The 15,153-nt window shown below is 39.7% G+C and overlaps 1 protein-coding gene across 1 annotated transcript; it reads right to left on the reverse strand.

Moving 5' to 3' along the window:
- Positions 1-1,579: 1,579 nt before the first annotated feature.
- Positions 1,580-5,164, reverse strand: LOC130885813 (cathepsin Q-like). Its single transcript, XM_057787598.1, has 7 exons — positions 5,039-5,164; positions 4,636-4,758; positions 4,398-4,544; positions 3,714-3,938; positions 3,130-3,289; positions 2,299-2,416; positions 1,580-1,679 (listed from the first exon to the last, which is right to left on the reverse strand). Exons 1-7 carry the CDS (start codon positions 5,162-5,164, stop codon positions 1,580-1,582), a joined length of 999 nt encoding a protein of 332 aa, XP_057643581.1.
- Positions 5,165-15,153: the final 9,989 nt, after the last annotated feature.

A 15,153-nucleotide genomic window follows, 5' to 3' on the forward strand; every position in this document is an offset into this window, starting at 1 on the left:
TCTTGTATTCTGTTGGTTATGCCTGCATCTGCAGTTCCTGTTTATTTACCCACACTTTGAATTTCCAGAATTCCCATGGTCGTGTTTTCTTTATTGTCTCTATTTCAGTTTTCATGCCTGGCTACTGACTAATCAGCATTTATTTAATATATAATTGACAGAATACAGACCACTGTCCCACACCATTTCTCTCCTCATTTACCTTTTCATTCCTCCTTTAAGAATTTTTTCATAGCTATAAAGGCTATTTCTAAGTCGTTGTCATGTGTTTCAGTTGTGTTACACTTATTAGAGCCTACTGTAGTAGGGTTCCTAGGCTCCAGTCAATGCCAATACGAAGTTAATTAGTGAATGAGGAAGAGTCTCAGCCCAATTCCATGCAGTGAAGGAGCACATGGTGCCATTGCACTGCAGAGAGGAGTCAAGAACTGAAACCGGGGCCAGCATTGGGGCAACATCTGTCAGGGTCCAGCCTCAACAGGGGTCACATGTTCCAGGGTAGGGGCATGTGAATTAGAAATATTCAAAGGAACAGAGATACAGACTCACAGAAAACAGTTGGAAGGTCAATTCAGTGAATACTGAATTTGCCTGCATTTATTTTCCATATACTTATATAACCCAATCCAAAGGTGGGGGAAGAAGTCAAAAGATTGCTTCAACATGATACACAGAAGAAATAGAGCAGTTTCATGCCTCAGTGCCTAAAGCATCAAGAAACTTTTCTCTGAGTTAAGTATTCTGTTGTTTAGGCAGGACATGCAGCAATCACACCTTAGACCAAGCATCCTGAAGACAGTCACTCCTTGGGCCAAACATTCTCTCATCTCCTTGAAGAAGCATAATATATCTGACCTCTCAGACCTTTGGTCAAGGTGCAATATATCCCCCTCTGTGGGTCATCTTAATACCCAAAGAACCAAGTAACCACACCGTAAGTCAAGATATTTTATTAGTAGACACACCTCAAGCCAAACTTCTTGTCAATAGCCATGAAGGAGAAAGAATAGGCATGAACTCTCTGATTTTCAGTCAAGGTGGAATGAAGCTACTTCTGTGGACTCCCATATTTGTGTTAGCTAAAACTTTCAAATCCAGGTATTGTCATAGATTCCTTCAGAGCAGAGTTGCTGGTGGATAAACAGAATCCCTAAAGCAAACCACGGTGATGAACAGTACATTCCATCAAGGAGAACCTACTCACTGTTTCTTCCAGACACCAGCACAACACTGAGTCCCACTTCAAGGTGAATCGCATGTTTGACCACAAAAAAGTAACTGCACAAAATATATATAACTAGAAATGATACTTGAATTTTAATTTTTAAATGATTTTATTTCCACAAGCATTACAATTAAAAATAAAGTTACTGCAGTAATCATAAGCATTCATTAGACAGAGGCAGTTACAAAACTTATAATTTCAAATACTTGAAATCTCCCAGAATTCACACTGCAGTGTGGATCTTGAGAGACTCAGCAGTTTAACACACTAAGCAAAGGCTGGTCTCTGAAGTGGATATAACCTCTCTGGAAATGCAGTTTCCTGCTAACTGCTTCTACGTGGGCATCAGGCTGCTCATACAAGAGGGTAGTGGGCATATGAAGCAATTCCACAGTGGTTGTTCCTGTCCTTGGCAATTTTCATGTAGCCGTTCATGCCCCAGCTTTGTCCCCAGCTGAAAGAAATCATATTCTATTTAGTAGAAATATTATCACATGCTGGATTTATTACAATAGGCAAGAGGCCAACCTAACAAAATGATCAGGAAAGGCAGAGGGTCTATTCTTGAGTGCCAAGAGGTGCTTCACACAGGAATGTAAAAACCACAGCAGGATGCCTTTCTAACGTTACATGTTTCAGAACTATCAAATGTATCATATTTTAGAAAATCAGTGTCACATACATGACATTGATACCCTTGAAACCAGTGAAGGGTTGGGAATTCTATGATAACATATTGTTAGTAAGTTCTTGGGGCTATATGAGAGCTGAGAAAGTTAAAGAGCTGAGATCAGTTTCAAGAGCCCCGGGAAGGCCAGATTGACATTATAGTGTGCCGGTAACCCACATTCTTTGGACATAGACACAGAACATACCAAGAACAAGCTGGCTAGGCAGAGTAAATAGTGAATTATTAGATTAGCAAGAAACACTGCCTCAATATAGAAGGTATATAATGACTGCAACAATTGATGCCTGGAAGAATCTCCTGGAAGAGATCCAGTGCAGTTAACCACTGAACCATCACTCCAGTCCCTAGAATTTAAAATACAGATTTTCAGGGCAATTTATACCTGTTCTTGATCAGCCAGTAGTTATTACCATCCGTTTCATTTCCCTCAAATCCATAGCCAACCACCAGAACTCCATGATTCACAGCAATACTGCTGCAGTTTGGCTCATGATAAATGCCTGGGAAATAACAGAAGCTGATGTGAAATGCACAGGACACCTGAGAGTGACCACAGCCACCAACAGTAGAACTATTTCAATAATCTCTGAAATGATATAAACCACAATCAGACTTCAGCTAAATACAAACTGCAATCATACAAAAAAAGACTGCAATCATGCTTGAACTCGATATAAACTATAGTCAGACTTGAGCTAGATGAATTGTTCGCAAGAATGCTAATACACACACGCACACATACTCACACAGACACACATACACACAGCTTCACAGAAAACTGAAGAAATCCAAAGTAGTGAGTTTTATTGATAGCTATTGTCTGCATATATATGAATTGACTCCTTAGAACTTTGTAGTTTTTCTACTAGTCTCATGCCAAGTTAAACTTAGAAGGCATAAATTATTTAATTAAAATGCTCTGTTATAATTTGATTTCAAATAATCAGTTTCTATAAACAATTAAAACATCCATGAAATGGAGAAGAGTTGAAAAATCAGCTAACCAATAAATTTTTTAAATAGGATACATAAGCTTTCATATGAGGGTGCATATCAGGAGAAATTCAGTACTCAGGACTATTATTTGGAGATGAGTAAAGTCCAGAAACTTAACCATTCACAACATATTTTTTACTTAACAGCCAGTCTTAGAACTTGTCATAACACAGAGATGTCACAATTTTTTTTCTTTATTCGAAGGAAATATGCTAACCTTCATTGTAGAATGAAAAAGATTTATACACATGCATTCCAGCAGCAATGGGCCCTTGCGTTGCTACAGCATCCATTAGAATATCCTCATCTTCTGGGAGGGTCACATATTCTCTGATTTTAGCAGCTACATTCTGAGGATTGTACCTGCATGGTCCTCCCTTTAAAAGTTAAAGAGATAAAGGACTCAGTTTCTTCCAACACTTGGCAATTTGCAGCTGAGCACACAAATGTCTGGGTTATTGTAACTCATCCCAGGAAGTGAAATGGTACTAAAAGATCTAGAACTGAAAATAAGTTCTCTTGTCTTCAATGACAACCAATAGTTCCCCCTATCCATAAGAAAATTTACTGTTCCAGAGATCTGTATTATATGTTTAATAGTTTCTATCTTCTCGATGTACATGGAAGACAGTCATACCAAAATCATCACACCAAAACTTTATGCAAAGGATGATACTTAATGGCTGTGATGATGCTATACAGAGAGATTCTACCATCCTATCTGAGTGCTGAAGATAGCGTATCATATCTATAGTTGTTCCTCGCTACAGGTTGAGCTGAGATAACATGAGATCCACTTACTTTTCCTTTATATGGGTAGGTCGCCTCAGCCTCCACACCTCCATTGTGCAAAACATACTGAAAAGCAGTGTATATGTGACCCCATGCACAACCATTATTGCCATGAGGCTTAGAACAGTCCACTAGGTTCTGCACACTCAGAGGAATGAGTTTGCCTGTCTTTTTGTACATTTGTCCTTCTATGGCACCAGCTGCAGCAAAAGCCCAACAAGAACCGCAACGGCCCTAGAGTGAAGAAAATATGGTCTTTCACAAACAAATACTAACTCAGGTAATAACATAGACAGGTGAATAATTTGTGAAAATGAGGAACTGGCAGTTGACAGATGCCCAGAAAGGAATTGTCAGTCTCCAAGAAAACTTGGATGCTGGTAGTGTGCACATGCTCCTGTGGGTCCCCCCACCCACATTTGTGAAAGACTTCTTGCTTTTATCGGTTATTAATGACAATAGAAGGGACATCAACTCTACAATGAGATGTGGTAGAAGTTATTATCTGGAGAACGTGTTTGCTGAACTGTCAAAATCAATATATATTGAAAAATGTATGAAGATTTCAAAGAAGAAAATATATTATTTAAAAAATGAGCTGCAAATCTCTCCCCATTCTACAAGAAAACAGAGACACTAAGTTCTTTCCTCTTCAATATGGTTTAAGAAGAAGGGCAGGTGGCACTGTCAAACCTGTTTCCGCACAGGGGTCACATATCCTTCTTTTCGCCAATCCACAAATTTGGGTAAACCACTAAGAGATCGTTTCCAGATGCCTTTCCCCCTCTTGTGAGTTTGCATTGGGAAACCAACCACCATTTTCTTGAATTCTTCATCAGTCTTCAAGGAAAAGTACATAAATGATTATAAAAGAGAAGACCCCATGTAAACACAAGAGAGCACAGTGTGAAGTAATGCATGTCACGCTCACCATGTCACCAAAGGCGTTCATTTTCATGGTGTAGCCATTCTTCCCCAGTCCATTCTCCACATTGTGAAGTTTAATCATTTTCATGTTCTTTTCCCATACTGTTCTCCTCAGTGCTTCTTCCTCCTGGATAAGAACCAAAATGGGTGACATTTCTTTATAATTAAACTCCTGTACAAGCTGATGTTGTGGATTTGCTGTCCAGGTAATTAGAGGCCCAGGAGAGCTAGTCTAGGACACAATAGTCACACATTCTCCTCATTCTGACGAAAGGGAATCTGGCAACCCATTGCTCACAATGGTGGTGATTAAGCAACCTCAGTGGTGGTAGTTGTGGTGGGGCACCTATGACCTCTACTATGCCTAGACAGCTGGGGCCCTTCTGGACAGTTTCCAGGATACCAACCAGGCTGTATGATTTTTCATAGAGCATCTTCCACTCTTCCCATTCAGCATCCAAACTGGGATCAAGTGCCGAAACATGTGACCTAACTCCTAAGCACAGGATGACCAGGAAGATAGTAGGAGTCATATCTGAAGAACCTGGATTAGAGAGAGAAATGAAGGCATAATTATAGCAATGCTTTTATGTCTTCTTATTCCGTCGTAAGAAATTAATCCATATGTGGTCAAGAAAAGTTGTTGAATTATTGTCCCAAATATTTTTTTAAAAGATTGTAGAAAACATTGAGGATGTGTTTGAACTGAGTCATCCACTGGTATTTATTAGATCCAATATAAAATGAAGAGCCTGTCCCTAGAATTCTAGCAGTGAAAACTTTTGGTGAACTGCATCTCACTATTTCAGAAATGTCTCCATCCTCTGTGAAAAACAGAAGCAAAAGACAACCATTTTCTTAGGATATCACTGACTGACTCATTTTTTATACCAACCAAAACTTCTCTCACATGGTATTGGATTCTACTCTCAAAATAGGTCAACAGTTGGGACTACATGATAACGTAAGCATTTTTAATGTACAGAAAGTGGTAGGCTTGACTTTAAACCTTCCCTCTTCAACGAAACTTCGTGAAATATCTTCTATAAGAATGTTGGAAGAGTCATTTATTATTACTTGTGTTCTGCTGTTGGGAATACCCAAACTCCCAACTCACTACCTATATGAGGATAGCATCACATTAAAAACCAACAGGAGGCCGGAACCATGGGGGTAGGTGGAGTACAATACCAAGTTGATAGTGAGATTACCAGTTTCTGAACTTGCAGGATCTCAAAAGCAACACTACCCAAAGGACTTGATAGGAACATACCATCTGCTACTACGTCTGTCCATGTGAACTGAAAACAGATCCATTCTGGGGTTGTGTGGAAGAGATGATCTCTTCTGGACCAGTAAGTGCCAGTGATGTTAACTGATATTAAAGGACCTGGTGTAAATCTCTGTGGGCAGATCCAGACTTTCACATACACACAATGGGACCCCACACAAACAGATCTATAAGGGATCTGGTGTCATCTTTGTCTTTGCCACCTATTCCTCTACACCTACACACACCAGCGTTTCTGAGGATTAGACTATAGTCTTTGCTATTTACTTGATTTTCCCTGGAGTCTCTCAACCCTCACCCCACAAGTACCTGACATCCTGCCTTGGAAAGTCATGGTCTTACCTCTCTGTCGTGATGGCTACTGCCTTAGTCCACTCCACGGTCTCAACGCCTCAGAGGTTGTTGAGGTTCCAGAGTCTGACACAGCAGTAACTTACTCATGCTATAAATCTCAAATATCTATCCATTTGAACCCACCCATCAATCATGCTCTCCCTTTGATTGGCTGTGTTACTGACATGAATAATTCTTCAAGCACTAGTACTTTAGGCTCTTTCTGAGAGATAACCTCTCACTTTCCCTCTGGCATGGCTGTGGGATTCCTCTCTGGACAACAGGAAGCTGACTTGGTGAGCCTTGTCAAAGCAAGTTGGATAGCAGTCCTGTAGGTTTTGGATCACAGTATACTGAGCTTCTTGCTTTCTGATTACACTTTCTGGAAAAGATGTGTGATGCACCCTTGCAGTTAGAATGGGAGGCTTTGTTTACCATCCCTGGCAGGAGTTAATCAATACATTCTGTTTTGTGTTTACTCCTCAGCTATGGTTGGATCCTAGAGAACACAGACTCTTGGGATGCTCTGTTTCCATATGTCTGTGTATAATACAGTTGGATATCACAAGACATTTAGGAGATATGAACCTCAAAGGGGCAAGTGGTTTTCAAGGTTGAAGTACAAGAGGGGAAATAAATGGCAGGCTCTGGCTGCATCTCTTGAAACTCTCTGACTTTTCTCTTTTGGATGTTACATGGGCCTGCCATCTAGAAGCACCGTGTACCTGGCATTCTTCATTGTCCCAGCACAGCATCAATTTAAGGTTACTATATTTACTGCTTCAGGACTTATCCTGGTGGGTTAGGGACAGTCACTCACATTGTTGCAATCAGTACCTGGAGGCATTTAGAATTAAAAGGAGTTGGAAATCTGAAGAACACTTTGACATCAGACATAGAGATATAGAATTTGGAGTTTTCCCTGCCAGTGTTAGTTCCTCTTTTGGTAGAGTATTTCCTCACTATATTCTCTTTCTTTGTCTTTATAATTGTAATCTATATCCTGTGCCATTGTATGCTGGAAGAATTTGATCTGCTTTTAAGCTTAATTTTACAAGGAGTTACAGTTAAGACATTGACACAATGAAAGCTTTCCTGGGTATTGTAGTCTGGGCTTGCATCCATGGCCTCTTAGTGTAAGCAATAGACGAGAGGGTGCCCGAACTGGCCTTGCCCTGTAGTTAGACTGATGATTATCTTAAATATCACCATAGAACCTTTGTCCAACACCAGATGGAAACAGAGGCAGAGAACCACATCAGAGCACTGGACTGAGCTTCCAAGGTCCATTTGAAGAGTGAAAGGAGTGAGAATATGAGCAAGGAGGTCAAGACCATGAGGGGTTCACCCACTGAGACAGTTTTCCTGAGTTAATGGGAGCTCATCAATTCCAACTGGACTGGGAGTGAATAAGAATGGGATCAAACTAGTCCTTCTGAATGTGGGTGGCAGTTGGGACAGACTGAGGGGGCCACTGACAGTGGTACTGGGATTTATCTCTACTGCATGTACTGGCTTTCTGGGACCCTATTTTCTGTGGATGTATACCTTGGTCAACCTAGATGTAGTAGGGAAGGCCTTGGACTTACCACAGCAACCTAGATGTAGTAGGGAAGGCCTTGGACTTACCACAGGGCAGGGTGCCTTTTCCTTTCTTAGAATTAGAAGGGGAAGAAAGGGAGGATATTTGGAGAGAGTGGAAGGAGGGAGGAAGTGGGAATTTGGATTGGTATTTTTAAAGTAATAAAATAATAATAATAATAAAGTCAATGACACAAGTATTAGAGACTTTGAACATTGCATATTTTAATTTTTTTAAATTGAGCTCTACATTTTTCTCTGCCCCCCTCCCGGCCTCCCCTCCCCTTCAACCCTCTCCCAAGGTCCCCATGCTCCCAATTTCCTCAGGAGATCTTGTCTTTTCCTATTACCCATATAGATTAGATCCATGTATGTCTCTCTTAGTGTCCCCATTGTTGTCTAGGTTCTCTGGGATTGTGATTTGTGGGCTGGTTTTCTTTGCTTTATGTTTAAAATCCATTTATGAGTGAGTACATGTGATAATTGTCTTTCTGGGTCTAGGTTACCTCACTCAAAATGATGTTTTCTAGCTCAATCCATTTACCTGCAAAATTCAAGATTGTGTAAATGTACCACATTTTACTTATTCATTCTTTGGTCGAGGGGCATTTAGGTTGTTTCCAGGTTCTGGCTACGACAAACAAAGCTTCTGTGAACATAGTTGAGCACATGTCCTTGTAGTATGATTGAGCATCCTTTGGGTATATACCCAAAAGTGGTATTACTGAGTCTTGAAAAAGGTTGTTTCCTAATTTTCTGAGAAATTGTCACACTGACATCCAAAGGGGCTGTACCAATTTGCATTCCCACCAGCAATGCAGGAGTGTTCCCTTTTCCCCACAACCTCTCCAGCATAAATTTTCATCAGTGTTTTTGATCTTAGCCATTCTTAGAGGTGTAAGATGGAATCTCAGAGTTGTTTTGATTTGCATTTCTCTGATGACTAAGGATGTTGAGCATTTCTTTAAGTATCTTTCAGCCATTTTAGATTTCTCTGTTGACAGTTCTCTGTTTAGGTTTGTACTCCATTTTTTTATTGGATTATTGAATATTTGACTTTTAAATGGTGTTGAGACTCTTACAGACTACAGAATATTTTTAATTTGGATTGAATGCATTTCTGCATTCTGATGTGTCTATATGCCTATGGTTCCAGGGAGGGGAATTGGGTGATATGAAAGAGAATATCTCTCCCACAAGCTCACAGATTTGAACGCTTGTTCACTAGTCAATGAAACTATCTGAAGGGATTAGGGGGTATAGCTTTGATGGAGGAAATATATCACTAGGAGTTGGTTTTGAGGTTTCAAAAGCACATGCCAAGTCCAGTATCACTCGAATGTGAAATTCTCACTTACTTATCTAGTACCATGCCTGGCTGCCTTTATACTACTGTGCTCCCTGCCATGATAACAATGGACAATGCCCCTGAAACTGTAAGACCCAATTAAATATCTTCCTTTATAGGTGTTTCCACAGTCATGTCGTCTCTCTGTAATGGCAGAACACTGACCAAGACAGGCTATATGATTATATAAATGGAGACTGCACTTTCATTTCATGATGGCCCCCACCTAAATAATCACACAGAAACTGTATTAAGTACAACACTGTTTGGCTAATGACTCAGGCATATTCCTTGTCAACTTTTACACCATAAATTAACCTCTGTATTGCCACGTGCTGCAGCATATTGATAATGACTTGGCAACTTTCTCCTTCAGAGACTGCACAAGATCTCCTCAAGTCCACGTACACTCTCCATGTATCTTTGTTTAAATTTCCTGCTAGTGGTATTTTGACTGACCATAGGTGAATACAACTTTATTCATCAACCAGTAAAAGAACACATATACCAAAGGACATACCACATCATGATTCAAAGAGATGAAACTCATTCTTAGAACTAGGTTTTAATTGGTAACATATCATGTTTAGTTGGTGTACTATCTCCTCTATTACAAGATGACCCACTTGTGTTTCTTTTATGTGTATATGTATTTTCAGACACTTCTATCATAGTTTGTTTATATGGCTTTTCAAAACTTAATTATTAGTTATCGATCTAAATATTTCTTCCTCTGCTGAGAGTGAAAGATGTTTAAGACAGAGAAAGTAACAAATCATTATGTTCATAAGTGATTGAAATCTTTATTCTCTGAATCTGTAAATAAGACCTGACATGGCTTGATTCAGAGCTCCAAGTATCTATTAATGCTGTCTAAATCCTTGTATCATCCTATGTCAAGCAGCAATTCTGATAAATCAGAGGAACAAGAATGGTCTTTATTTCTATCTGAGCACCCATCATATCTAATCGAGATCATTTTCTATCAGGTACCCTCTGAAACTGGCTCAACTTTACCAGTCTGTAGCAAGTTTCTGTACTTCTACTTATTACAAAAGTACTTTATGCCAATTATTTTCATTCTTCATAATAATTTTCTTCTATTGAGCTCCAATATTCTCCTTGGCAACAAAATCTCCTTACATAGCTTATTTCAATGCTAAGACCTCTGCCTCAGTTGAGGAGTGTGTCATTCTTAAATATATCCTGTATTGTGTGAGTGTCAAAGATCATTTTTCTCCTCTAAGAAGTTTGCGTTGATATTATTCAATTTATCTCCAGGGAGCAGGCACCCTTATGAAATGAACATGACAAAGGTTTAGAGATTTAGATTCTCATCTAAGGTGTCCTTCAGAATCACATTTGGTATGCTTGGAACTTTGAACCTACAGATTTGAGTTTGTCAAGCAAATCATGAAGAAAGGTTCAGAGATAAGGATAGTAGACATATTTCTTGCTGAGCTTGAATTTTTAATGCTTGTGAGCATGACATACATTGAAGTTATTTCCTCCCATTAGAAAGTTAGGTGTCAGCACCCTCTACCTATAGCCCCCACTGCTTTTAATACCTACATATGTAAAGTTAGTCATACAGGGCAGTTCATCATCTACACAATGATTCTTTTCTATGAGTTCATGGTTGATAGCACAGTCTGCCATCCTTCAGAACTGCTAGGAAAACTTTTAAAAATAAGCTCTACATCTACAGAATGACACCCCTGGGGAATTATATCCAGGCATTGGAGTTAGCTCAAGACCCTAATGTAGTTATGAGCCCCACCGAAGTTTGGGAATCACTTTTGTGGAGTGGTTGACAAATGAGAGGAAGAGCAAGTATAAACTTCTTAGCAGAAGAATAACAGCAACATGGCGGGAATAAATTTTATGCTTGCTCTGATTTCCATGACTACCAAATCCTCACAAATGGGGTTGACTTCCTCCAGAACTATGTCATGATAGTGCATATGGTGCATAGTGTGCAACCAGATATCATCAATGAAGGTGTATATACAGCCTAGCATATATGGCATAAAAATTGAAATGTTCACTTTGAGATGAAAACTATTATATCATGAATATCTCAATAAAATATTACACTTATGCCTACATAAAAATAAATTAATAAAGCACCTCATTTTTTGGTCATTATTTTTCAATTGACTTAATAATTAAAAATTATTCACAATATGGCATGTAGCAACCCTCTACTTTTAAAATGAAATTTTCACTCCATAACTATACATTTTACTTACATATTCTTTGAATGATGATAATTTGTCACAATATGTGGCTGCTATGAGTAAAGGTTCTAGAATATTTGTGCACTTGAATTTTCTTAATAAACACTGCCAATTGTCTAGGCAGACTACACAGCAGGGTCAGATATATGAGCAGTTTTTTGAGGAGCAATCACATTGGTTTTCCTCATTGCTATTGTAGTCCATTCATTCCCCCAAAGAAAGAGTAAAATTTTATTCATAACAGGTCTGCCATAATCTACCACACTCATCTGTTTATCTATCTCTCTATTTATCATTTCTCTGTCTAGCAATCAAATTTATTATTATATACATATATATGATGTATATGTCAAATCTATATATATGATGTATATGTCAAATGTATATGTCAAATTTATTTATCTATCATTGATTTCTATAACTCTATCATCTTTCTTTTACTTTTCATGTGTTCTCCTTTCCTCCCTGATTGCCAACTTCCCTTTCTACACTCATCCCTTGAGTGGGTACTTGACACATTCAAATTCTTGTAATTTTTTTTTCATTTACTCATTCTGATTTTTTTTCTTATGGCATATTGATCCTGAAAATACTGGTTATAAAAGTAGCACACACTGTTCTCTCTTGACCTGAGACATCCCCAGTCTTTACCATCCTTCAGGGTCATTGAAAAGTCAAATTGAGGGGTTCATAGTGAATTGGTAAGAGATCCATTTGTATATGTATCTTTTCTGAGACTAGAATCAGCTTTGCATGACTCTCAAACATTAACTAAGCCAGTTAAATTCTATTAACACATTTACCTTTAAAGACATCCATTAATAAAGGATTGTAGAATCTGAGAAGGAAGGAATGACAGGAACCCCTTCCTCCTCATACACCCATCTCTGCAGCTAAACATAGAAGATCAAATTTGGAGGATGGAGGTGCATGCCTTTAATCCCAGCATTTGGGAGGCAGAGGCAGGCGGATCTCTCTCTGTGAGTTCAAGGCCAGCCTGGTCTACAAAAAGCTAGTTCCAGGACAGGCTCCAAAAGCTACAGAGAAACCCTGTCTTGAAAAAAACCAAAAAAAAAAAAAAAAGACCAAATTCACACTGTAATCTGAATTTCCATGCAAACTTCTAGAAGCATTCATTCTTTTTTTGCTCCCTTCAATTGTGTAACCTATTCTTCAGACTCTAATAGATACCACTAAGGCCCTTCTTTGGCAGGATGTATGAGCTGTGGGGACAAAATGGTCAGAATACAAGCAGACAACTGAGTGACCTTACATCAGGAAATTACAGTGAAGCTTAGCTTGCAAAGGTCTACAGATGAACTTCCATCACTCTGTCCCAGTAGCCAATGATTCTGGACCTTGGGTCAGGTACTCTATGAGCCCTTAGAGATAGACACAATCAGCAGAAAAGATCTAGTCAAGGAAGACTTGGGCCAAAACAGTCAAATCCTCCTTAGTCACATCTATCCAGGTGCCTCCTAAGAGACGTAAGGGGGACCTGTTCTCTTTTTCTGCCTCATGTCTCTACCTTCCTTACACTCTTTCACTTCCTTATCTTCCTCATTAAAATGTGCCCGGTAAAAATGAAATAGAGAAAAAATACTTGGCAGAGTTAAGCCCTTGATATATTTTTCATGAATAAGCTACAAGGAACATCCTCACAGTCTAAAACCCTGACGAGGCTCCATGGGCACCTCACTGTTTCAGAAGCATCACTGCTGCTCTGACTCCTTGGCGGCAAGGAGGCATTTTATCTGTAAGGGCAAACAAGCTATTCCTGGCACCAGCGACAATGCTCAAGTACCAAAATTACAGCATCTTCTTTGCAGGGTGCTCAGGCATATGGGCTTTAGGTGCTAGGCCATTAGGGTGTCCACACCACAGGATTTGTCTTTTGAATATAGTCAACTTATTCACACCAGCATTCCTTATTATGTCATGTTAATATAAAAGATGCACAGAGTATTATCATGATAATATAAGAGTTACCAAGCGGGGACCAATTGTAGTGCAGTAAGAACACTTTGGAAGATTGCAAGACTGATCTCCATTTGTCACTAAAGTCCTTCATTCATGGTAAGCCGGGCAGTTTGACTTTCAGTACATCCTTGTGAGCTATGGCTGCTAGGTAGAACTGTGTGGGCCCAGCCACAGTGCTGTCTTCATGTCATGGGAGCACAGTGGTGTCATCCTGCAGACCATTCCCATTCTTCCATGTTTTTAATGCTTCCATCAGGCAATAGCTTTGCACTATTTGAACTCACTACTTCAGGCTGGTTTTCTGGCACATCAGGACCACCTTAGATAACCTCATTAGCATCTCATAGATATGTCCTCAGCTAGGCTCCCATCTGAGCTCCTTGGTATGCCTGGAGCTTGCTTGGTTCTCCTCAGAGGTGCCTGGTGCAAACTTCCATCTCACATAAACTGCATTATTTCTAGTTGCGCCGCACCGAAGCCCCTGTCTGCACTCTATGCGCTAGAACCCAGTTCGTGAGCTTTGGGCAAGGGGCTGGAGGTTGAGGAAGCACACGCAGAGACAGACCGACACACAGACCTTCCAACACTGGTACCAAAAAGCCCCTCTTTAATAGCACCATGGAGGCTTAAATACACTGAAGTCAATGGCCAACAGGTGAAAATCCCATCCTCTGATCCTCTAAGCCAGGCACAGCTTCTAGTAACTTCAATTAGAAGGCTCTAGACAGGGAAGAGCAGCTGAAAGCCAGGACTCAATTAGTCCCATTTCCCCCCCTAAATTTTTTATAAAACAGAAGACCCTTCTGTCTTAGGTCATCTGAGAAGAGTAAACCCCTACCCATGTTTGGGAGGCCCCTTCCCTGTCTTAGGCAGGCCCTCTTGTAGAAGTTGCCCATCAATGGAGGAGTCTTCATTGTTGGTGCAGTATTTGCAACCAAACCTGGAGTACGTTCAAGTTACTGGCCAACAGGCTCAGAAGGACTTGCCATTAAAATAAGCCTCACTGTGAGAATATAAAGAAGTTATTCACAGCTCAGTGAGACAGATTTTCTAGTAGGATTCTACTGAGAAACAAGAGGAGGTAAGTGGAAAAGATGCAAAAACCAGCAAGTGGAGAAGGAGTTCACTTGAGATCTTTCACTTTAGACACCACATGCTCTCTAGAAGTGTCGACAGTCTTGCCACTGAGCTGATGTTCAACAAGAAGTGGCTTCTGACCTAAAATGAATATACTTTGCTAACAAACACTGTTTAAAGTCTATGTTCCCTATGTTTCTTTCTCAAAATTAGGGGTAAAGACCACTAACTAATCCTGTCATGTTGGATGTCTCATAAGGATTTCTCACGCACGCCAAGATTTTTTTTTTTTGGCCTGCAGTATAATTGCTCTAAATTCTTTAATACGAATTTCAATTCTTCATTATGAAGTTTTCTCACATGACATTTAGAGCCTGGAAATAACTAATATAATGATTGCCCATTCAGCTCTCTCTGTGTCTGAGAATACCATAGAGAAGTCAGAAGGAGTAGCTCCTCCAGAAAGCATGGAAGACTTGAAAGTATAACTACTGAGGCTAGAATCAGCTTGGCACAACTTGGTAAGATGGGGGAGGCCAGTTAAACTCGATTATCACACATATCTTTTAAATAGACCCATGAATGAAGAACTGAGGTCGCTGAGCATGATGAAATGACAAGAAATCCCTGATCCTCTTCACCACTACAAGTTTTTCACAATAAATCATACAC

Source organism: Chionomys nivalis, chromosome 13, assembly GCF_950005125.1.
Source record: "Chionomys nivalis chromosome 13, mChiNiv1.1, whole genome shotgun sequence".
Taxonomy (NCBI): Eukaryota; Metazoa; Chordata; class Mammalia; order Rodentia; family Cricetidae; genus Chionomys; species Chionomys nivalis.

Coding starts and splice junctions, on each gene's coding strand:
- LOC130885813 (XM_057787598.1), bottom strand. CDS start 5,164: ATGACTCCTACTATCTTCCTGGTCATCCTGTGCTTAGGAGTTAGGTCA. Junction 4,759..5,038: donor ATGAAAAATCATACAGCCTG/GTTGGTATCCTG, acceptor GTTCTTATCCAG/GAGGAAGAAGCACTGAGGAG. Junction 3,290..3,713: donor CCTACCCATATAAAGGAAAA/GTAAGTGGATCT, acceptor TAACTTTTAAAG/GGAGGACCATGCAGGTACAA.